The sequence below is a fragment of the Mucor velutinosus genome (assembly GCF_035048745.1).
Source record: "Mucor velutinosus strain NIH1002 chromosome Unknown tig00001553, whole genome shotgun sequence".
Taxonomy (NCBI): Eukaryota; Fungi; Mucoromycota; class Mucoromycetes; order Mucorales; family Mucoraceae; genus Mucor; species Mucor velutinosus.
This window is the reverse complement of record NW_027041930.1, coordinates 722,415-745,246: the sequence shown is the minus strand read 5'-3', so window position 1 is coordinate 745,246 and position 22,832 is coordinate 722,415. Positions and strand designations below refer to the sequence as shown.

Sequence of the window (22,832 nt, the reverse complement as noted above, 5' to 3'; positions counted from 1 at the left end):
GGAAACCCTCGCAAATTTTTTTTAGGTAAGCGGAGTTTTTCAAGCAATCTGATTGGCCAGAATTTTAGAAGCAGCAGACAGGAATGAAATTTGAACTTTCATTTTTACGCTTATGCGTCTCAATTACTGACATATCAGACATCGTATGTACCCTGCATATATACCGCCCCAAGTGACATGCATGATTCCCCTCAATTTTGATTATAAAATGTAATGGTTACGTTTAAACCGTTGATAAATTTATTACAAAGTACTCTGCTACAATGCGAACATAACTTGATTTATTAGGAAAACATATCTTCCACTTCAGTATACAGAGCTTCCGTTTCCTGCTTGTCAAGTATACTATGTTCAAAGTGCTGATCATGTAAGTCATCTTCTAGTGGTTCACCATCCACATCCTCCTCCATAGGTTCACCATCGACATCGTCTATGGGTTCACCGTCGATATCATCATCTTCATTCATTGGCTCACCGTCCGCATCGTCTTCATAAGCTTCACCGTCTAGATCCTCCATAGTAGCTGCATCACTAGCAGGAGAAGAAGAGCTTGCTATGGATTGTGCTTCTCCGTTTTCCTTTTTCAAAAATATATCTGTCAGTTGATCCGTGTAGTATTTCGGGAAGATCATCCAGTGCTCCCACACGCCAATGACTGCAGAAATGTGTTTCTAGATACGTCTTAAATGTAAGTATGCCTTCTATCAAGACCAACATGAACACTCACTCTGACTTGTTCTGCCTTGAGTCTTGCATTAATTGATCGATAAATGCCATTGAAATGGTCAAATACTACTGGTAACTGATCCTCGAACTCTTTTCTAAACTTCCAAGCATTGGATACATGTACGCTACTGTTGTGCAAAATGTCTGATACAAGGTATAACCTGGCTAGTTTGACAGAGAGTGGAGAGTCAGCTACAGTAATCGATTTGCACAAAAGGTCGACAATCTAGCCAGCCACAACGTGAGTCCACCGTCTAGCCATCAATACATATATACATATATGTATACCTAATGACTTACCTCTGTAGCAGCTTCTGAATGGTCGATAGCAAAGGCCATGGCCCTCGCGATTGTGCCTCGTTGAAATGTCACTTCTTTGAGTAAGACAGCAAGTCGTTGCTTGGCAATTTGTCCCAGTGTTCCCTTTGTCACGTTGTCTTGCTCCGTCACCTCATCATCTGTATCAAAAACAGGATCTTCTGCATGTTCATCTAGGACGGGTAACTCGGGTGGAATCCACCATGGCCCTCCTCGGAACATTTGAAATGGCTCGTCCATCCATTTTGACTTTGTATCGCCCTGAGCCAAAGAAAACAGTTTCCATCTATAATATATATGCTCTGGTGACTATGTAGAATCGAAAAATTAAAGCCCTATTTCTTCCTCCAATGCGTCGGTCCCATCTTACTGTATTGTCAAACAAAAACTTGAACCTGGGGTTTCCTTGCTCTCTGTCCATGATCATTGCTTCAAACAAGGGACCATGAACAAGCACGCGTTCAATTATTCGATGAATAGTTCGCATGAGGTTGATATCGGTAGGCTTCACCACATGAATCTCGGCTCTTGGTCTCGAGTTCTAATATTGAGGGAATTAATGAGCATTCCATCGCCTCTTCATGAACCTGTCGCTACGTTACCACACCAGGTGCACCCGCACTCACTTGTGCATTGAATGGTAATCCGGATTTGGTGACAGGCGCCTTCTTATCCAGCACTATAGCTCTGCGTTAGGCTCCATTCCATGCACGTACACACATTCACATTTACCAAAACAAGGCTGTGCAGGGATAGGCACAGCTTTGCCCCATCCCACGCGCAGAGCATATCCATTCAAGTCTTTGCCGTCCAAAGATCGGATGGCATTAGCAGCATCTTGCCGTGTCATGAAACTCACAAATCCACAGTTGTTTCCCTTGTCTTTTTCTTCCTGAGTGCGAGGCCACATAATCTTAACTGATGCAATGGGCCCATATTTGCCAAACTCCTGACACAGGCCTGCTTCTGTCACTGTGGGATTGATGTTGCCTACGTACAAATTGGTGGAATTGGGGTTGCCGTCATCAAACGAGCCACCGTGATCTAAGTCGAAACATTAGCCATTTTGGCCATCTGTGATCCGCAACCCTATGACTTACCTTGAGAAGTGATCTTTGCATCCACCTTGTTACGGACCTCTTGTCCTCTATTTCAGTTTGCCATAAGCGATACATTCGCAACCATCTAGCAATCTCTTACTTTTTGATCTCTTCTAAGAATGAATCCAAGTTACGTTTCTTTTGTGCCTTTGTTTTCATCCTTGCCAATGCCTGATGGTGATGTACAGGGTTAGTGTCATGTGCTTCACGCCTTTCTCTGTGACATTAAAATGCGTTACGTCGTCTTCTTCATCCGAGTCTTGTGTTGTGTTGTACGCTGTTGTTTTGGCAGACGGTGTGTATGCTTTCATTACTGGTTTTGGCGGTAAACTTTCTCCTGCTCTTACAAAAGGCATTGGTTTGAAAGCTGATTTGGATGGCAGTGTAGGAGCTTGGTAGCTATCTGAAGATGGATCTGTGATTTTTGAGTACATGCTATCTAGAATACATTAACTAAGCTTACCTCTTGGAAGCAAAGTGCCGGATTTGACAAAGGATGTGGTGCCCAATTGATACGGCTTGGGCTCTTCAAATGACGCTACAAATTCTGCATATACTTTGGCAGCTTCCAAGTCGTCTTGCTAGTGTAAATCATGAGCCATCAGGTTCATCAGCATAATGCATAAGAGTAAACTCACCTGTTTCTTCAAGTCGGCTTCTTCCTTGTGTCGCTGGAAAGCCGTCTTCTTCTGAACACCTATTGTAAAGGCTTGCAGTTTGGAGGCTGGTATAGGCTAGCAGTCGATCATTAACGAGTGTCCAACGCAAACATCTACATGATGAATCCTACTTTGATGGGTCTCTTCACTTTAGCTTCTTCCTCAGCTTCTTGTCTTTTTCTTTTTTCACTCATGATGCTCTGTATTAAGGATTAGGATGAAAGGTAGATTAACTGATGTTTATTAAAGGCTATGTATAACAGCAAAAACTGTGACCTGCTAAATTGGTTTACATGCGACTCAGAGGATCAATGCCCAACAAATGGAGACCATTGGCAAGTGTGGTTTTTGCAGCCCAGAAAAGGAGCAATCTAGCTTCAGCTGTCTTGGTATCAGCTCCTTTTACTCTGAGAATATTGTTTGCTTGACTTGTTACATGCGCCAATTTGAATAGATATTGCACCAGAATGCATGGATCCATGGTTTGACAGGCATTGTGAGTAATATCCGGTAATTGAGAGATGGTCAATGCCAGTTCGAATGCTTCTTTTTCCTTCAACAGCGAGAGGTCAGCCTTCATGTCAAGTGGAATTTCAGCGTTTCTCTCAATCCTACAGAAAAACACATGAATAATCATAGCTGAATAAAGACAGAATAACTTACCCGCAAAGACGAGCATGTGTGTACTGCAAATAAACACCTGTATATCCTCGGGCAGATGTCATTCTATCCCAAGAAAACTGGTAGTTTTTTAACCTTTTAGCCACCATGTCCTGCACAAGTACAGCAGATGCGCCTAGCTTATCCGCCACGCTATCCAGGTCATCCAAAGCATCCATCTTGAACTGGTTTCCATTCTTTATATTCTCTAGCATGTGCTCTTGCGCCGTATCCAGGATGTCTTGCAGAAACACTACCGTGCCCTTTCGAGTAGACATGCCCAACACTCTACCAAAATTGGCATGATACAAGTCGGTAGGCCAACTGGGATCATGCTGTTTTATCAGCTCGCTGATCTTGAAGAGTTGTTTGAGATAGAGCTCCTGCTCAGTGCCAACGACATAGACAGCTTTATCAAAATCTCCAAATAATTGACGACGCAACATGATACTGGCAAGGTCTCGGGTCATGTACAAACTGGTACCATCTGCGCGTTGGATGATTGGCTTCCCTAGCTTGTAAGTTTCCAAATTGACAATCAAGGCGCCATCATCCGTCGTTTCGATCAATCCAAACTGATTCAGCATGTCGTACACTTTTGGAATGAAAGGCTCGGTTTGAGATTCCCCCGAGAAATAGTCAAAGTCAATGTTGAGTCGCTTGTAAATGTGCTTGTAGGAATCAATGCTCAATTCCCGAAATCGCCTCCATTGTGCTAACGCTAGTTGATTGCCCTGTTCCATCTTTTTGAAATAAGCATTGGCTTGCTTGTCAATCTCGGGATCGTCCTTTGCGAGCGCATTGATCTTGACGTAGACCTCGTATAGATGATGAATCGGATCCTTTTCAAGCTCTGTCTCTTGGCCAAACATATCGAATCCAATGGCTAAGAGTCCATACTGTTTACCCCAATCGCCCAAGTAATTGATGCCGATCGTTTGATATCCATTGGCATCGTGAATGCGTTTGATGAAATTGCCTAAAATTGTGCTGCGAAGATGTCCTGCGTGGAAAGGTTTGGCGATGTTGGGTGAGCTGTAATCGATAATGACAGTTTTCTTTCCGGGCAGTGTATGATGACCATACTTTTCCTTCTCACTGACAACCTGATTCAGTGTTGCTTTGATGTATTCTGAAGGTCGTACATCAAATTGTAGAAATGGTCCAACTGCTGATGCTTTTTCAATGTATGTATTTGCTTCAAACTATCAGAAAAAGTGGTAAAAAGGGCATTCCTGTAGTTGCTTTTAAGAGCATGCTTACCTTGCCTGCAAGCTCTTGACTGTAAGCGACTGCATTTTTCTGTCCTTGAGGTAACAATTTGGGTACAGGTAGTCCAAACTGATGCTGCAGCTGTGCTTTCGGCGCTTGCAAGATCCTTAGAATATGGCTTTCATTGCATTCTGTTAGTTTGGATAAGGGCTTTGCTATAGCGTTTTTGAATAATTGTGTCGCCATAAAATAATTCAAAAAGAGAAGGAAAGGGGGGAGGAAACAAGGGGCCTTTTTTTATCAGCTGTCAAGTTATTTTATTGGCTTCAATGCCCGATGGGTACATCTGGATTGATGGGCAGTAACCATCATGGCATGAAAATACTAAATGCCAATGCAAATGTCTGCAATGTCTTAAGAAGCGCTAACAACACATTGGCGGCAAACAGTAAATGAACCTTGAGGGCGAATATATTGTTTTTATGAAAGTTTTGGGGGCGTATTATCGTAAACATGAATAAAGCTGTCAAATGTTGCCATGATTCGGGACCTGGTTGAATGTTAACGTTTGATTCAGGCAAGAACGCATGTCTTAGCAACAGTGCTATTTGCTTTGGCTCAAAGGCTTCCATAATTGCGCAAATTTTCTTTTTACAATGTACATTATTTCGTCGATTTGATCAAATTAAATGTGTTTTGCGAGATGATTGGAATACTTGTTTATGCTGAGCACGTTTATGCCGCATTTCATGCGGCCATCTTATGGGTATTTTCAGTTTTACAAGCTTCACTAATTGTTTCAAAGATTGAAACCTACTGAGAAGTCTTCATAAAGGGCACGTACCTGTGGTAGCATACTAGCATTGCCTCCTAATACTCAAAACTATGCAAAAAACACTAAATTTAGATGCATTTAAGCCGTGTTTTCTTGCGTTCAAGGCCGTTTTAGATCGCCAGAATAGTACCAAACAACTGCTCTCATCTAGGAGTTACTTTCTGACACCCTTGCTCAACTTTTTTGGGGATCAAAAAAAAAATGGACAAAAATCGACCAAAAAGGATGAGGTACCCTTCATGGTTTTCATCAAAAATTAAACGATCGTGTTTTTGACCTCAAAATTGAAGACTTTTACTGTGGTATATATTAATTCAAAATGTCTCTCTCTATCCCAAGCAACCTCTGAAGCGTTATTTGCGAAACCCTCATATGCAAAATTTCGACTTTTTGGCCATAAACCATATTCCATATTTTTTGAAATTGCTCGATACTTTCATTCAATACACCTCTTATAACTAGCACCATAGTATGCGCCTTGAAATGCACTTCAAGGAAGCTTAAGGGATCATAGGATGATACTATCTATTATATAGTCGAACCTTGCAAATTAATTTGATCAAGTCGTTTTTCAACAAGATTTGGCCAATCTTGGAAAAAAGGAAATCGAAGTTTCAATATCTATGGCTGCTGCTGCTCGCTGACGAAATGTATGAAAACAACCATTCGTTATGAAGCGAATCTGAAGGGAATAGCGAAACAAGAAGTAATATCAAGCACTATAGGTACTTTATATTGCTTACTTATGAAGCTATGTTTTTTTATAGGTTTATTTATCGTAAAATGTTCTCAAATTGAGAATTTTAAAGCGAAATGTACCATTACCATATTGCTCAAGATTGCGTTTAATAGCTCGAAGATGAAGCCTATATACTGACATATTTAAGAATAGTCCTGTAGGTAATTCAATGGCAGGATGCCATTCAATGTAAAGGCACGCTTCCAAGATTGAAAAAGTAGCCTGGCGTTGATGATGTGATATGCATGCTGATTTCTTCAACTTAATATTATATGAATTATCAGGTAAACAGCATCCATGTTGCAAATGTGCAGAAACCCTTACTTTCGCATATTAATATATGTGGTTCTGAAGTGTCATGTTTATAATGATAGTCTCAACCGATTCAATCGTGAAGAAACGAAGCTGATCAAATATAGTTTCACGTGCCATAAACAATTGCTCAGGGGGGGGGGGGGAATTCACGGAACATGCAAATGAGATACAACAAGCTTTCAGCAATTTAAACTCTATATGAAAACTGTAAACGACGCTTACAAGAGCTGCACTATGAGGTCTCCAGCCAAAAACAAAGACCTATTCACTTACAGAGGATCTTTGTGCAATGTTCAAACAAGGAAATCTTACAACTTTGCTATATAGAGTAATTCGCGGCCATAGTTTTATTTCAGGCACCATGTCTTGAGCTGAATCAATCTCTACACATAAGAAAGGAAATGTTGTATGCACTCATAAATCCAAAACTCCAGTCAAATGCTGAAACATTCCAATCATCAATCGTTTACAATCTACCTCTCGTTTGAATAGTAAAATTCAGACGATGAAACACTGAAGATAGTATTTTTAGTTTAAAGACTATACATGCACCTCAGTTTTTGGCATGTATAGAGTTCACATTCAAATTAACTCATTATTTGTTTTAAAAATAATAACAACAATCAAAACAGCAACGACATCAAGGGGGGGCGAAGGACTAGAAGGTACCTGAGCAGCACGAATATTATTATATAGAACAATAAATGACGTAAATAGCACTTGTAGTATGAATATTTAAGGGCGAGCTTTACTTGAATGAGCCTTCTTTTTCTCTTCTTTCGCCCACAACACATTTCCCGATAAAAACTTCATTTATTTTTATATTCGACAGGCAAATAAGACAAACAGTTTCCACATCTCCAAGAAGCCCTTATTTCTAGCTGCATACCATGTCTACAGTAGATTCGTTGTTGCTGCCTATTATGAATAGTAACAATAGCAATAGCATCCATGCGAACAGTAGATTCCAAGATTTCAATTACCGCCATCATCAGCATCAGTTTTTGTTATCACCTAGCACAAGTAATTCAATTATAAAAAATGGAATTTCAGCCTATACGAATAACAACAATTCAAGCACGTTGTCCAGCATTGTTCCTGGCGAAGAAATATCTACCATCTTTGTAGTGGGGTTTCCAGAGAACATGCAAGAGCGTGAATTCCAAAACATGTTTATCTTTTCCCCTGGATTCGAAGCCGCCACATTGAAATTGCCACCAACTAGCTTGAACAGCAGCAAGCATGATTTTGAAGACGATTCAAATCGCAAACAAATTGTGAGTGCTCTTGAAAGATGGCACAAAAGAATGCATCCACTGACATGTGTACTGTACCCGTATAGATTGGATTTGCTAAATTTCGAACTCGTCAAGAAGCACTCGATGCCAAAGAAGTTTTGAATGGCAAAAAGATTGATAGCGATAAAGTTTTGAAGGCAGAAATGGCCAAAAAAAACTTGCACACCAAAAGAGGTCTTTTACATGAACCAAGCACCAGCACTACCAAATCGCTTTATGAAGCATTTCACTCCGTTCCTATTAACGAGTTCTCGCCATCCACATCACCGACGCATAGTTATATAGCAGCATCTAATCAACAACAACAGCAACAATCGCAACATCAATCACCATCATATCATATTCATCCACAGCAGCACCAACAACCACAGCATAGTATATTCGGCATAATGGGTAATCAATTCACCACCAATCATAGCACTTCCATTTACCCTGCACATTCATCCTCTTCATTGCTCTCATCCATGAGTCCATCACTTCAAAAAGAAGATGTATTGGCGTCTCAGCTACTACAAAAGCTAGTATTATCTACATCATTGCCCATGCCAACAAGCTCCATTTCTACAAACAACGTAGATCAGAATCCGCCTTGCAATACGCTGTACGTCGGTAATTTGCCTGCCAACACCAATGAAGACGAACTTCGACAGTTATTCACGCATTGTTTGGGATACAAACGCTGCTCCTTCCGCGTCAAATCAAATGGACCCATGTGCTTTGTTGAATTTGATGATTTGAAATACGCAGCCTTGGCCCTGAAAGAGATGCAAGGTATCCCACTCAGCAATTCTGTTAAAGGTGGAATACGTCTTTCGTATAGTAAGAATCCACTGGTAAGTCTGCGAGCCTATCACATGGTAACACGTTTTATATTATGGATTTTGTGTATTCTGACTTTTTGTGCTATATTTCAGGGAGTGCGTCAAAACATGGCATAGCATGAAAAATCTCGGTGTTGCCAGCTTTTTTTTTTTTTTTAATCTCACATTTTCATTTTTGAATACTAGATTAGCATGGATATGTCATATTAATAAACTACAATACATCACCCTATATATTTGAGGATAAGGAATGCCATGTTTTCAATAGATCTTCCATTGAGATATATGCTTAAAATAACGTCAAAACCATGGGGTTTCGTTTTGTAGACATTTCGCGTAGATCTGCCCAAGATGATATCTCTACAAAGCTCAAATGACGCCAAAAAAGGTAAATAACGTGAAGGTGGAGGCATTATCGCGCTTAAACCTTACTCGAAATTACCATGATTGCAATTTACGGGTATGATCTTTTATGACTATACCATATGCATTCATAGTAGATGTTAGAAAAATCCGGATTTAAGATTCACGGTTCCTTGAAATTATGTAACGTTTCGCAAATCTTTTATTACTTGGCTTTATATTTTCAATTACAAACATATCAGTCAAGTAGGGTTGAATAAGCTATGATTAGAATCTAGCAATGCACTGTCGAGCTTGCTTTGAAGGTCTAGATATTCGTAGAGAGGCCAGCATTCTGATTTGGCACATATACTATAAAGAGAAAGCATATGGTTCCAAATGTCGGGGTCGCATTGAAGGGTGCCTGGATAAGCATTTGAACAAGCTGTCCTTGTTACTTGCTCCAACATTTGGGCCGAGATGTATATTGTATAGAGAGTATAGCATGCATTCAACTGTGATACAGACGTACATGTACAATCAATACCTCAATTAGCGCAAACAAGAGATGCAATCAGAATGAGATGAATACGCGCTGATGGACATCATGGATTGGTCTTGAGACAAAGCATATAGGCAGGATGGATAAATGATTTATGAAATGTGGCCTTGCTTTGAAACCGGATGCTTTCTTTTACCCTATGGCCTATACAAAGTGTGTATGCTCACATTGTATCGCTCAAAGATGGGCTCTTACATCTCGTACGTGTACAGTGAACACATCGGATAGCCTCGCAATGCTCAGGATAACGATCTCTATAAGATGTTGAAAGTAATTCCCAGTTGTTTCCTTGATGTTTAACCTTTTCATCTATTATTACATTAAAACTCACTGTCTAGACATTTCTCACAATGGAATATTTGCGCTGAGTCATTGGTGGGATAGCTCCTAGGTATCTTCGGAGACTTCTGTTGCTTGGTAGCACACAGATTTCCAGCATCAAGTGCAATGTGTCTGTGTGGGGGGGGGGGATTGCAGTGATAAAATCAATAAAATGGGGGTGTAACAAACATGATAAGTGTTCTTGCTTTTCTCTGTCTTGTCTTCCGTTATTTATCAGGTGTTACACTGGATTTTTGAAAGGGTTCAAAAGTAACAATTCAAGTTTTTTTTTGTTTTTTTTTTTTTCTTCTTCTTTATCCCTTTTCACAAAAAAATCATTTATTTTTTTCTGAGGCGCGATTTCTTAGTGAACGCACCTCTTTTCAAAACGGTAAGTCTGCAGAAAGAGTCCAATGTTGTATCATATGCTAACTCGGAAGCAGTTTTCAAATCTTCTTTCGTCCACCCATAACCCATATAAAGGCTTACAGCGGTGCAGTGACAGACCTAAAAAATCAAGTTAATAACACATCTCAACAACAAAGTACAAATTCAATTCAAATGGCTCCTCCCAACGCTGATCTCTCTCACTCTTCCAACGCTGCTGCTACTTCCAGCGGCAGTGTCCCTTCTCCCTTGTTCAAGGTAAACTCTCCCAATGTGCAATACACTGACGAGCACATCTTGTCCAAGTACTCTTACTTCAACACCTTGGTCACCAAGCAAGCTGATGGTACCATGATTGCTGAACCTACTGAAACCGTCTACGAATTCAAGACTGAACGCACTGTTCCTCGTGTTGGGTAAATATAAGGGTAGATGGTCTGTGTGTGTGTGTGTGCGTAAGTAATTAATGCTTGAGTGTGTTTTAGTATGATGATGGTTGGTTGGGGTGGTAACAATGGCTCTACTTTGACCGCTTCCATCTTGGCTCACAAGAACAAGCTGACCTGGCGCACCAAGACTGGTGTCCATAAGCCCAACTACTTTGGCTCTGTCACTCAATCCTCTACTGTGCGTTTGGGTGTGGATGCTGAGGGTACTGATGTTTATGTTCCTATGAGCCAAATGTTGCCCATGGTCAACCCTACTGATTTCGTCCTTGGTGGTTGGGATATTTCCAGCAAGAACTTGGCTGAATCCATGGACCGTGCCAAGGTATTGGCCTATGATCTCCAACGTCAAGTTGCCGATGAAATGTCCAAGATGACTCCTCTGCCTTCCATCTACTACCCTGATTTCATTGCCGCCAATCAAGAAGACCGTGCTGACAACTTGATTCCCGGTAACGACAAGCGTGCTCATGTCAACCACATCCGTAAGGATATCCGTGATTTCAAGGCTGCCAACAACCTTGACAAGGTCATTGTCATCTGGACTGCTAACACTGAACGTTTTGCTGAGCTCATTGATGGTGTCAATGACACTGCTGACAACTTTTTGGCTGCTGTTGAGAACTCCCATGAAGAAATTGCTCCCTCTTCCATCTTTGCTCTTGCTTGTATCGAAGAAGGCTCTCCTTTCATCAACGGTTCTCCTCAAAACACCTTTGTTCCTGGTTTGATCCAATTGGCTGAACGCCACAAGGCCTTCATCGGTGGTGATGACTTCAAGTCTGGCCAAACCAAGATGAAGTCTGCCCTGGTTGATTTCCTCGTCAATGCTGGTATTAAGCCTGTTGCTATTACCTCTTACAACCACCTGGGTAACAACGATGGTAAGAACTTGTCCTCTCATCGCCAATTCAGATCCAAGGAGATCTCCAAGTCTACTGTTGTCGATGACATGGTTGCTGCTAATGATTTGCTTTATGCCAAGGATGAACATCCCGACCACACTGTTGTCATCAAGTATGTCCCCTCCGTTGGTGATTCCAAGCGTGCTCTCGATGAGTACGAGTGCGATATCTTTATGGGTGGTCGCCAATCCATCAGCATGTACAACATCTGCGAAGATTCCTTGTTGGCTTCTCCCCTCATCATTGATTTGGTCGTCATGACTGAATTGATGACTCGTTTGCAATACAAGACGATCGATATGCCCAAGTTTAGCTCTTTCCACAGTGTATTGAGTATCTTGAGTTACATGTTGAAGGCTCCCATGGTCTCTCCCGGTACTCCTGTTGTCAACGCTTTGAGCAAACAACGCACTGCTATTGAGAACATTTTCAGAGCTGCTGTTGGTCTCTCTGCCAACAATGAAATGGGCTTGGAACACAAGGTCTGGTAAATTGCCTTGCCAAGATATTTTTTGATTCATATTTAATAAAGAGATGTAATTCTTTTGTACTAAAATAAGGGTGTTGTGTATGAAATGAGCATTTATGTAAGCAGGGGCGATCATCATGCCATTTAGGTTGGTATTGAATGAACACATTCTTGATTTATTTTTAGTAAAGCTATTCATTGCTTGTAATACCGGATGTGCTAGCAGCTGTTGAGCTGTTGGCAGCTATCGTACCATGAGCATGAACGAGGTCTGGGTAAGTGGAAGTGCTATTGAACATGGCGTTAACATCAACAGCAGACAAGTAACGGGCTGCCATCAAATTATCAGTAAAACCGCCCTTATTGTTCTCAATCACATAGGCGGAAGGAGCCAGCATAAAGCCATTAATGGATTCAGTGGTATTACGGAGCCAGACAACATGGCCATTCACATCATAAGCACCCGAAGGCAATACAGGGAAGATATTGTACAGAACATTAGCATCCTCGAGACCAGCTGCAGGATTTGCTGTTGACATGTTGAATACAGTATCTGTTAGCACAGGAATCTATAGGAAAAAAAAAAGGCGTAAGTTGCTCTTTCATGTCTGTCATCTGTAACGTAGCTTACATTAAAGACAATAGGCTTGTCTTTGGGATAATTCGTGTTGTAAGGTCCAGTCCAGTTTCCACCGTAAAAGATCTGCTCAGGGCTACTGTAGAGATAATCAGGCATGATACATGTATCCACAGCGCACTTGTAGAAGGTGTAAACATAGTAATCTTGATTTGTACTGCCTAAGAACTGACCATCAGATAAGAAACCGCCATCTCGGATCACCATGTTGGGTTTTTGTTGAGCAAAGAATTGTGAAATGTTGAGAGCCTCACGATGTAGGCTATCAAAGTCGACAGTGATGTTAGAGAAGCAGCTGTCAGTGATATTACCAGTGCTTGACAATGAAGAAATAGCACCATTGACAGTGGTGTTGACAGTGGTGAGAGTGCCTGCAACTACCAGGCCAAAGTCAGTCATGGCGCTAGCGTTTGTTGAACAGGTAATCGATGTAGCGTTGCTATTAACATGGAAGCTATTACTCACAAAGTTGCCCTGAACAGCGATGGATTTGTTGAATCTTTGGGTGTCTTCTTCTGCATTGAAATCGCCAAAAAAGATGCCTTTGAAAGCGTGCACGGTATCTAGCATGGAAGCATTGTAACTGAGCAACGAGTCAATGATGGGCGTTGTGTTGGTGCCTGCTGTAAAAGCATATGCGCTGGTGGAAATCAACAGCAATGATAAGCAAGCAGATATCAATTTCATGATTACAATATTGGATTTTGCACCAGAAGCAGAGAAGAGATTCTGAATGATAGAACAGCTCCATTATATATACTTAATTCACATTAATTTAGGATGAATATTTGTTTCAGATGTCATTTCTCTAAAAAGGACGGAATCTCTTTCAAAATAGAAGACATTCTGATCTGCCTACTGTTTTGATGGCTATATATGAGTAATAATCAACTATCTATTTATACATGCACTAAAAACGAGTGTTTAATAGAAGAAATCATTCCATTTTATTGTTTGATTTTGCCTGGATTTGACCCAAAGCCAATCTAGACATACGTTTTTGCTTGATTTGGCATCGATTCAATTAGACTGAGCATTAATATGAAACTTTGCGTAGCCCAACTTTCGAAATTGCAATAAATTTGCTAGCATTGTATAAAAATACATCATCAAGGCTTATCATATATTGAGATTAATCCAAATTCAAAAGGTTTAAACGCTATATCATGTAAAAAATGGAAGATGAGAAACTACCTTCAAGTTTTTTACAGTTTCACTACCAACATGATACCTCGGGTCGTAGCTATACTCAATAATAACGTGAGCCGAGATCTGTTTCCGTTATTAATCATGTATCGCTAAAAAGGAGCATCGGTCTACTGATCACTATCAATCATAAGCTCCAATCTATGTGGAAATTCTATGTACATTAGTCAAGCCCAGAGCAAAAGCAGAGCCTTCGAAGCGAGCCTAGATGGCTACTATGCTTCAATCATCATGATCGCCAAGTGAAACAAAGGACTCGAATCAGGACGTATGAATCTCGATGACGAAAGAGACCATAATCTTGGGTTCTTTCTTACCTTTGGATTCAATAACCTGAATGAATTTCTACCCACCGTGTATTCTACAACGTATGATGCAATGCTAAGGCTTCGAAATGACAATTGATGTAAATCTAATGCTGTACAAATGGCAGCCATATTGTCCAAGCTCATTATACGGCTCAGGGCTCAATGCAAAAAATGTAGATAGGTGGCAGGCACATGGCTGAACCAACATCAAGAGATATTATAATGAAAGCTAAGAAATATATAATGCTGCACATACAGTAACTTTTCGGCTCTTTGCATCACGCCAAAGTTGACTTGGAGTGAGAGATCGAACGTACCAGAATATGATTTATTTCAAAGTCTTACAATATGGAATATACTATATTTTGATAATAAGACACGGCCTCCATGAAATTCAAAATAGCCTTCGGGTTCCTTCAATTCTGCGTCAAGTTTCAAAATACGAAATGTTGGGGACCTATGTAGCAAGTGCCAGTGTTTGTCATAAAATGAATGCTATCAAGGTTACTGCGTACAAAGGCATGTTAACTTACATATTTGTGTTGTCTACTTTGTTTCGATGTAACTCAAAAGAGCTGTTTTAGCAAAATTCAAGTGAAATTGTAGAATGTATGACAAATCATTCATGCGTTTATTTATAGCAATTATCACTGAAAGCATGAGACTTTGACAGCACCTTGATCTAATCTCAGCTTACACATTCAGATGCGATTGTGTAGGGTTTGGAGCTATAGTGCGCTTGCTGTCCTGTCGACAAGTATGTCATTGACCTCTTGATGTGTAAAACTATATTCTCTACGGGAATCATGTCGTTAACTCTGCTCTTTATGGAGATCCAAGGGCACATTTGTTTTGAAAATGATTCGTAGGCACAGCAACCTTCTCTTGACAACAAAGAGGGAGGCACAAACGCGATATACATTTCAATCAGTATACTACACTTACGCCAAGATCCTATTATAAGAAGCAATGGAACACAAGCGAAGAAATTACTGTAGCATTTCAGGGTTCAGTATCTCAAAACGAATCATCATTATGTTACAATCGACAGGCTTCATGATGACTCATTGACGTACCAAATGTCATAAAATGGGCTAATATATGCTAAAAAAAAGAGTGATTCTCTTGATCCATATATTATCAGAAAGAGGTATGGGTTCACGCAAATCACGGGTTTAATGTCACTTTTCTTTCGTTCAAATTCAAAAAGTTAATCCCTATAGAAGATTGCAGACAACAGAGCGTAGCACTTTGTGTGAAACACATACGACGAAGCACTCTATCATGTATCATTACAGAAGGAGAGGGGTTCTTTTTGCTTCAAAGTGCATAGATGCTTGGTTATATGCGCATTTATAGCATTGAACCCTTCAATTCGCATTAAACGAATGAGATTTGCAAATAAACGTATTCAATGCTGCTATTTAGCAGTGGAAAGAGATGTTCTCGGTAAAGCCCTTACAAAAGGAATAATCATGAGAAGCTATATTCTGGATTTGCTCAACAAATTCGTCGATATTTGATGATAGACTCACGTCAGTGACCTATTATCCAAAACCATGCAGTTTCAGCCCTACTAGCACAACAAAAATGATGTTTAGCGGTCTATAAAGATATGCTTGATACATCTAAGCGATGTATAATCATTGCGATAATTCTATTCAGAAGGAACGATCCTCAGAGGTGGATGATTTGTATAAATCTCTGTTAGGTAGGGCAAGGTTTCCTATATCGATATAGCCAACACAGCGAAATTTAGTATCAGCGACATGCAAAAGGCAAATATCAACAAGATCAGCATAATCAGCGCTATGATACTTTTGGGTAATTGAAACTCTAAAACCCAAAGAAACAAAAAAATGCCTTGAACCATCGTTATCGTTTGGGACAAGTCAATCCCATGCCCGTAATGCATGTTGGCCGTATTAAAAAACGAGGCACATCTGATGTATAAAAGAGCTTGCATGGCACAATGGCACTTGCTCTCCTAAATATCTTTCTCTTTTCATTTCATAAGAATAGAATGGTACAAAATAGTTTGATCTTATCTGCTATTGCTCTGTTGGGCTTGTCTCACATGATGCTTGGTGGTGTTGAAGCTGCCCCTTCCGTCGATGCTGCTCGTCAATTGTTTGGCAAGGTCTACAATTCTCACCGCCTTTATAATAGCAATGTGCTCGTTGAAGAAGGTGCTGACAAGAACGCTACAGCTGCTGGCAACTCTTCTTGCCCTGTTGAGATCAACAACAGCACTCTGGATGCTGTAAGTTTGCTTTTCATCTATAAAAAACACCTTCCATAGGTTCTAACAGTAACCATACATTTATAGTTTAACCATTTCCAAGGCATCTTCTTTGGTGATTATGCCAACAACTTTAACGGTTCTAACATTGAAGGCCCTTTGGCTGTCGGTGGTGATTTCACTGGCTACAACTTTGTTATCAACTCTCTCGCCAACGCCTCCATCTGCGAGAATAGCAACGCTACTTCCATTGACGCAAAGAACGCCACTGCTGCCAACATATTTGAAAACTATGGTATGGTTCTTGGTGGTGTCCCTACTGCTCAAAATGTCTCTGCTAATGGCAACGTGTTCATTGCCAATGGTACTAACGTCGGTATCACTACAACGAGTGCTCCTTGTCAACTTGAGTTCAACAACAAGACGGGTGCACTGAACTTTGACTTGCTCAAGACAACCGCTAACAATGCCTCTGCTTACTTGGCTAGCATCCCTCCCAACATGGTCTTGGACAAAGAAGGTCATTTGAAGCCAACTGATGTTAAGAATCAGACCTCTTTCACCACCTTCAAGTTTGATTCTTGTGCTCAAACTGGTAAATGTGGTGTTGAAGGTGAACAAGCATCTGATCCTACCAAGGTCTTCTTTGGTAATGGTAACTGGACTGGCCCTGAAGGTAATGAGACCTACCCTACAGATAAACCTGTAGTCTTCAACGTAAGTATTTATTTACTTGTATATATATGTACATTCAACTGATATGGACCATGACAGATTCCTGTTACGGCTGGTACTACTTTGGTTCTCAACTCTACCGACCCTGGTGCTAATCTCACTGCTTGCAACACCATCTACCACGCATATCCCGTTGACGCAGAAGGTCAATTCCAAGCTAACGGTACCTTTTCTGTAAATCGTGAAACCGAAAAGCGTCTCCCTGGTCTCTTCCTGGCTCCTCGTGGTAAGTAAAGCACTGTATATCGATCAGCAGCCATGTACATTGATTTAATACTACTTGCTATAGGCACTATTATGGATGGCCATAAAGGTGGTTTCGAAGGCCAAGTCATCGCCTTGGGCTACACTTGGAGTGCTGAAGATGGTCCTGTCTTGAAGTCATCTGAATGTCCTGATAGAGAGTGTTTCCCTTTCAAGGTACTCAATGAGGCCTCCAGCGATAACTCTACTACTACCACCACTACCACTACTACCAAGCTTCCTACTATCATCCCTATCCCTACAAACGCTGTATCCGCCGCTTCATCTGCTGCCTCATCTGCTGCTTCTGAGGCTTCATCTTCTGTTATTTCAACAGCACTTGAAAGCGCTGCCTCATCAGCTTCATCAGCCTCATCTGTCGCAACCGCTGCTTCATCCGCTGCTTCATCTGCTGCTTCATCAGCCTCTGAGTCAGCTTCTTCTGCCATTTCCACAGCTATTGACACCGCCACGGCATCCGCTGCCTCCTCTGCTTCGGCTTCTCTTGAATCTGCCTGGTCAACTGCTCTTGAGTCAGCGACTGCCTCGGCTGCTTCATCTGCTCTTGAATCAGCTTCATCTAACATGCCCACTGCCATTGGAACAGCCGCTTCATCCGCTGCTTCCTCTGCTGCTTCATCTGTTTATGAATCAGCAGAAGTTACCAGCTCTGAAGAACCTACTGCTACCGCTACTGACGCTTCATCTGATACTTTCTCCGTTTATGAATCTACTGAAGCAAGTTCTACTGAAGCAAGCACTACCGAAGTAACCTCTGAGGCTACTTCCACCGAAGAGCCAACTGCTATTGAGACCGCATCTTCCTCTAGCGCTTCATTTGAAGAAAGCGCCACCTCTGAATCAGCTCAGACTACCTCTACTGATGATGTCTCTGCCTCCATTGAAACAGCTGCTTCCTCCGCTGCCTCATCCGCTGCCTCATCTGTCTATGAATCTGCTCAAGCTACCAGCACCGATGTCGTTCCTCCGGTTGTTGTACCTACTGCCACAGATGCTGCTAGCTCTGATGTTCCTACTGGTGAAGCTTCTGCCACTGGCGATTCTTCTGAAACAACTATCGCTCTTGGCTCTACTGGTGCTTCCTCTGCTGAAGCTACTTCCACCGTTGAGCAAACAGACACTGTTGTCGTTGTCCCCACTGCTACAGCTGATGAAAGCTCATCCTTAGAGGGCTCAGCTGCTGCCTCCTCTTCTGATGTAGCTACCACTTCCTACGAGGAGACATCTCTTGCCTCAAGCACTGAGACATCTACTGCCTCTATTGAGCCTTCTGCTTCTGATGTTGAGTCCTCTTCTTTCGAACAGACAGAGACTGAAACCGCTACAGCTACTGAGACTATCCCTGTTGTCACAGGTACTTCTGAACCCACCTCTAGCAAGGCCACTTCTTCTGCCGACAAAACTACCACCTCTACCAAGACAAAGTCTACCAGCAAGACCTCTTCCAAGGATTCCGATGCTACCACATCCAGCAAGAACACCAAGACAACCACATCCGATGGTGATAAAAAGACTGCCTCTAGCACTACTACCAAGAAGGATAGCACAAAAACCAAGGATGCCGCCACCACCACCAAGAAGGATAAAACTAAGACTTCTTCCTCTGAAGAGCCTACTATCACTTCTACCAAGCAGTCAAAGTCCAAGGATTATGAAGTGTCTACCATTACAAAGACCAAGATTAAGACCAAGACCAACAAGCATGATGAAGTCAAGACCAAGACCAAGACCAAGGTCAAGACCACTACCATTTGGAACAATGATGATGACGAAGATGACGACGATGACAATGAAGATGATGAGTAAACTCGGCCTCTTTACAAACAAAAAATCTCTTCAATCTCTACTACTGTCCATACATTTTATTTTTACAACGTACAAAACAATAAAGCCATACTCCATTTCATAATAATCTTAATTTAGTGTGCATAGCAACATCATTAAGCTTGATCTTGCATCATTTGTGGGCTTAAATGTTGTCTAGTGCTTATAAGCCTGAGGTAGTCAAGTCTATAAGATGCGTTTCATCCATTTTCTATTAATTGATAGAAAAATTATTATGTTTTCTCGAGTATACTCTCTTTTGCCATAAAACACATCAAACCAATCTCTGATTGATTTGGCTAGCTCAATCATTGGCTCGATTGAGAATTCAGTATAGAATGGCCAAATTATACAGTATTTCACATTCATGGTATGTTGGAGGTCTTTTGCATGTGCTTTAGCTCCAAAGGATCTTGACACTACCAGGCTCAAAATCATCAGTGAGATCCAAAAATTTTTCAGACCACCTTCTATCAATGCTGTTGCCTGGAAGGAACCAACATTCAGAAACTGTCACATAAGCAGAAAAAAAGTAAAATGTAATAATCCATTCTTTATCCACAGTTCCATACAAAAAAGTAGCATGTCCTCACTCACATCAGTTGGTGTTAGTAAGTAGCAGCCCAAACATAAGGCGATAAACGTATATACTCATTTGGTTTTCTGATTAGATAAAAACAAAAAGGGCTTTGCACCCAAACTAAGCAAACGTAAAGATCGAAAAGAGCGTAAACCAACTACTGCGTCCACTTCAGCAAAGGCAGCTACAGATGATCCTCTGACAACTGAAGCAGCTGCACCCTCCTTAGATGAGCCAGCATCTACACTTACAAGTAAAACTACAGATAACGATGCCATTGCACCACCACCATCAACAGTAGAAACCCAAATAGCAGTGAAAGTGCAATCTACATCAGTATTTGTGGAGGAAATCGCCTCACCCATTGATCCCAAAAGCGAATATTTGACAGCGGAAGAGATAGCTATTAATGCTGCTGTGTCAAGTCGAAAGAGAAGACGAGTCTCCAAGGAAGAGCCTGACAATATGTCACCCTCATCTCAGTCTCACAGCATCAAGGAACCCTCGCCAGTGCGTGAAGCTTCTCCTTCAGAAACCACAAACAAGCCAGATTGCACTTTCGACAAACTTCTCTTGAAAATTGAAAGCGTGTCATCAGATTCTAAAGAAACCTTAGGCCAAGTTGATGAAGAACCTCAGCAGCTCCACCAAAAGGATAATGTTGAAGAGCATGTGCGTGTCAGAAAGGAAAGCGTCGCTCCTAAAGTGGATAACAACGTACCCAAGATGGATGTTAACGATGATATCGACTACACCGATTTATTGGCCAGTGGAGAAGATGGCGATGTGGACGTAGATGGCGATGTTCCCGTTGAAAGGCTGATGCCTGTGTATATTGATATTGGTCAAACAGATCCTAACGCTACTCCAATGAATGGCGGTGAAAGCTCGACAAGACCAGCTACAAAGAGAACAAGTGCAAGATCATCTAAATTGGCTGCAAATAACAGATTGAAGGGAACCAGATATACATCGGGAGCAGAAGACGATGACGATCAATACGAAGAGGAAGCAGAAGAACCAGAGCAGCCCAAGAAGAAGAAGAAGATTAAGCCATTGAAGCCCAAGGGAAAAGGAAAAGAGAAAGAAAAGTCCATAGTCAAGGGCAAATCGAAAACAGGTAGTAAAGGCTCAAAGAAGGCTACTGGAACAGCCATTTCAATTGGCATTGGCATACCTTCAGCGTCAACAGCCGCACCTATTACACCCGCTGAAACAGCCGAGACATCTGCAGAGGAGGAGGAGTATTCTGAAGAGGACTCAAATGGCAACAGAGTAGTCAAGACCAGAAAGAAGAAGCGTAGAGGACACAAGAAATCTCACCGATTCGATTATCGTCTTGTTGAAAATATGAGAACCTTGGATGATATCACAAACGACCCTGCACCTGCTGCGAATCTTGAAATGCCCATGTTTAGCTTCACCAAGGATATAGATGGTATTGTCTCCAAAGTGTTCAAGGAGATGGAAGTCTTGCGATCAGAATCCAGAAAGAAGGACGAGGAAAGAAGCAAAATGTCAAAGGAGGAATTGGAAGCATTGAAACTAAAAGAAGCTGCGGAGGAGCGTATTGCCAGAGAAAAGAGAGATGCAGCCAAGGCAAAAGAAGAAGAGAGACGACGAAAAGAACTTGATGGGCAAGTTTTGGCAGAATCCTCAAACGCTTTGCAAGTGCGCCTTGTGAATGGTGAAATTGTGCTTGATACCGACTCGCTGGTAGTGGAAAGAACAGAAGGCCAAGTGAATTACGGCGATGATCCCATGGAAGTGGTTGAAGAAAACTCAATGACCAGAAAAGTGAACAGCATGACCTATGGCAAACGAAAGCAATCCAATCGGTGGGACGAGTTCGAAACAGCATTGTTCTATGATTGCCTTTCGCAGTTTGGCACTGATTTCGAAATGATTGCAAACATGATGCCTGGCAGAACTCGAAATCAGATCAGAATGAAGTTTAACAGAGAGGAGAGATTGTGTCCTGAAAAGGTGACTGAATACATGATCTCCAAACGAAAGCCAATGGGTAACTATGAGAATATGTAATACCATCTTGGTATCTTTACTAACTTTTTGGTAGATCTTGAAAAATACAAGGAGATGGCAGGCATTGAGTTAGAGGCAGTACCCGATGATTTCCATGAAATGCAACTGGCATGAGTGCAATAAAAATACTGTATTTACAAGTTGTTTGTTTTATTATCAAGAACTCATGATTTCGTAACCATTGCCTGGATAACACCTTCCTTTTGTATTTGGATGGCACGATTTTTTGGTGGAGGCAGAGGTGCATCAGCGTCTGTTTGAGTGGGTACAATAACGTGCTGATCAGGCAATATTCTACCTAAATAAATGAGCTTGACACGAGCGTTCTTTTCCAAGTGTGGTAATAATTCTTGTCGCAGTCCAGACACTGTTAAATAAGGAGGTTGTGTAGGTACTTGGAAAGTGATATCTTGCCCATTATACGAAAGTCGGACATATATTGGCCATGTTGTCGTTGTGGTGGTGGTAGGTGAAGCAGCAGCAGCAGCGTTTGACGATGTAACTGAAGAATTATTATCTACTTCCTTCAGCGAGGACTTTTCAATATTACTTTGCGAATGTAGAGATGAGGATGCTCTTGTAATTGTCACTTCTGGCTTATTCATTTGAACTGGAGAAAAGCGGATGGCATTAATATGACAAATCTTCATGTTAGTAAATCATTGTGTGTGTCATTTACTTGGAGATGGCTGCTGCTGCTGCTGCTGCTGTTGTTGTGTCTGTGTTTGTGTTTGTATTTGTCTGTGGTTGTCGCTGGCAGCAGCAGTGGTAGTAGCAGTTCCACTGGTGGCATTTAACCCAGTATTTCCATCGTCATTTGCAGGTACCGAAGAGCAGCAACCCATGATTTTGAGCTTTATTCAAGTACAAAAAAAAAA

The 22,832-nt window shown here is 41.4% G+C and overlaps 8 protein-coding genes across 8 annotated transcripts; 4 read left to right on the top strand and 4 right to left on the bottom strand.

Moving 5' to 3' along the window:
• Window positions 1-284: 284 nt before the first annotated feature.
• On the bottom strand, window positions 285-2,997 carry ATC70_007589 (uncharacterized protein; the record flags this gene model as incomplete). The annotated part of the gene is made up of 12 exons (XM_064826848.1): window positions 285-671; window positions 728-952; window positions 1,027-1,353; window positions 1,415-1,585; window positions 1,647-1,723; window positions 1,777-2,088; window positions 2,145-2,191; window positions 2,245-2,315; window positions 2,384-2,559; window positions 2,608-2,725; window positions 2,783-2,878; window positions 2,935-2,997. The coding sequence occupies 12 exons, from the start codon at window positions 2,995-2,997 to the stop codon at window positions 285-287; spliced, it is 2,070 nt and encodes a 689-aa protein (XP_064675905.1).
• A 95-nt stretch (window positions 2,998-3,092) lies between these two features.
• Window positions 3,093-4,921, bottom strand: ATC70_007588 (uncharacterized protein; the record flags this gene model as incomplete). Its single annotated transcript, XM_064826847.1, has 3 exons — window positions 3,093-3,414; window positions 3,467-4,668; window positions 4,727-4,921. 3 exons carry the CDS (start codon window positions 4,919-4,921, stop codon window positions 3,093-3,095), a joined length of 1,719 nt encoding a protein of 572 aa, XP_064675904.1.
• Window positions 4,922-7,454: 2,533 nt separating this feature from the next.
• ATC70_007587 (uncharacterized protein) lies at window positions 7,455-8,800 on the top strand (the record flags this gene model as incomplete). Its single annotated transcript, XM_064826846.1, has 3 exons — window positions 7,455-7,841; window positions 7,907-8,695; window positions 8,777-8,800. 3 exons carry the CDS (start codon window positions 7,455-7,457, stop codon window positions 8,798-8,800), a joined length of 1,200 nt encoding a protein of 399 aa, XP_064675903.1.
• Window positions 8,801-10,469: 1,669 nt separating this feature from the next.
• Window positions 10,470-12,137, top strand: ATC70_007586 (uncharacterized protein; the record flags this gene model as incomplete). The annotated part of the gene is made up of 2 exons (XM_064826845.1): window positions 10,470-10,711; window positions 10,781-12,137. 2 exons carry the CDS (start codon window positions 10,470-10,472, stop codon window positions 12,135-12,137), a joined length of 1,599 nt encoding a protein of 532 aa, XP_064675902.1.
• A 169-nt stretch (window positions 12,138-12,306) lies between these two features.
• On the bottom strand, window positions 12,307-13,439 carry ATC70_007585 (uncharacterized protein; the record flags this gene model as incomplete). The annotated part of the gene is made up of 2 exons (XM_064826844.1): window positions 12,307-12,684; window positions 12,747-13,439. 2 exons carry the CDS (start codon window positions 13,437-13,439, stop codon window positions 12,307-12,309), a joined length of 1,071 nt encoding a protein of 356 aa, XP_064675901.1.
• Window positions 13,440-16,289: 2,850 nt separating this feature from the next.
• ATC70_007584 (Methyltransf_11 domain-containing protein) lies at window positions 16,290-19,313 on the top strand (the record flags this gene model as incomplete). Its single annotated transcript, XM_064826843.1, has 4 exons — window positions 16,290-16,529; window positions 16,596-17,225; window positions 17,283-17,469; window positions 17,533-19,313. The coding sequence occupies 4 exons, from the start codon at window positions 16,290-16,292 to the stop codon at window positions 19,311-19,313; spliced, it is 2,838 nt and encodes a 945-aa protein (XP_064675900.1).
• A 601-nt stretch (window positions 19,314-19,914) lies between these two features.
• Window positions 19,915-22,068, top strand: ALG1 (mannosyltransferase; the record flags this gene model as incomplete). Its single annotated transcript, XM_064826842.1, has 3 exons — window positions 19,915-19,942; window positions 20,003-21,934; window positions 21,989-22,068. 3 exons carry the CDS (start codon window positions 19,915-19,917, stop codon window positions 22,066-22,068), a joined length of 2,040 nt encoding a protein of 679 aa, XP_064675899.1.
• A 50-nt stretch (window positions 22,069-22,118) lies between these two features.
• On the bottom strand, window positions 22,119-22,799 carry YVH1 (tyrosine protein phosphatase yvh1; the record flags this gene model as incomplete). The annotated part of the gene is made up of 2 exons (XM_064826841.1): window positions 22,119-22,564; window positions 22,634-22,799. The coding sequence occupies 2 exons, from the start codon at window positions 22,797-22,799 to the stop codon at window positions 22,119-22,121; spliced, it is 612 nt and encodes a 203-aa protein (XP_064675898.1).
• Between the last annotated feature and the right edge of the window lie 33 nt (window positions 22,800-22,832).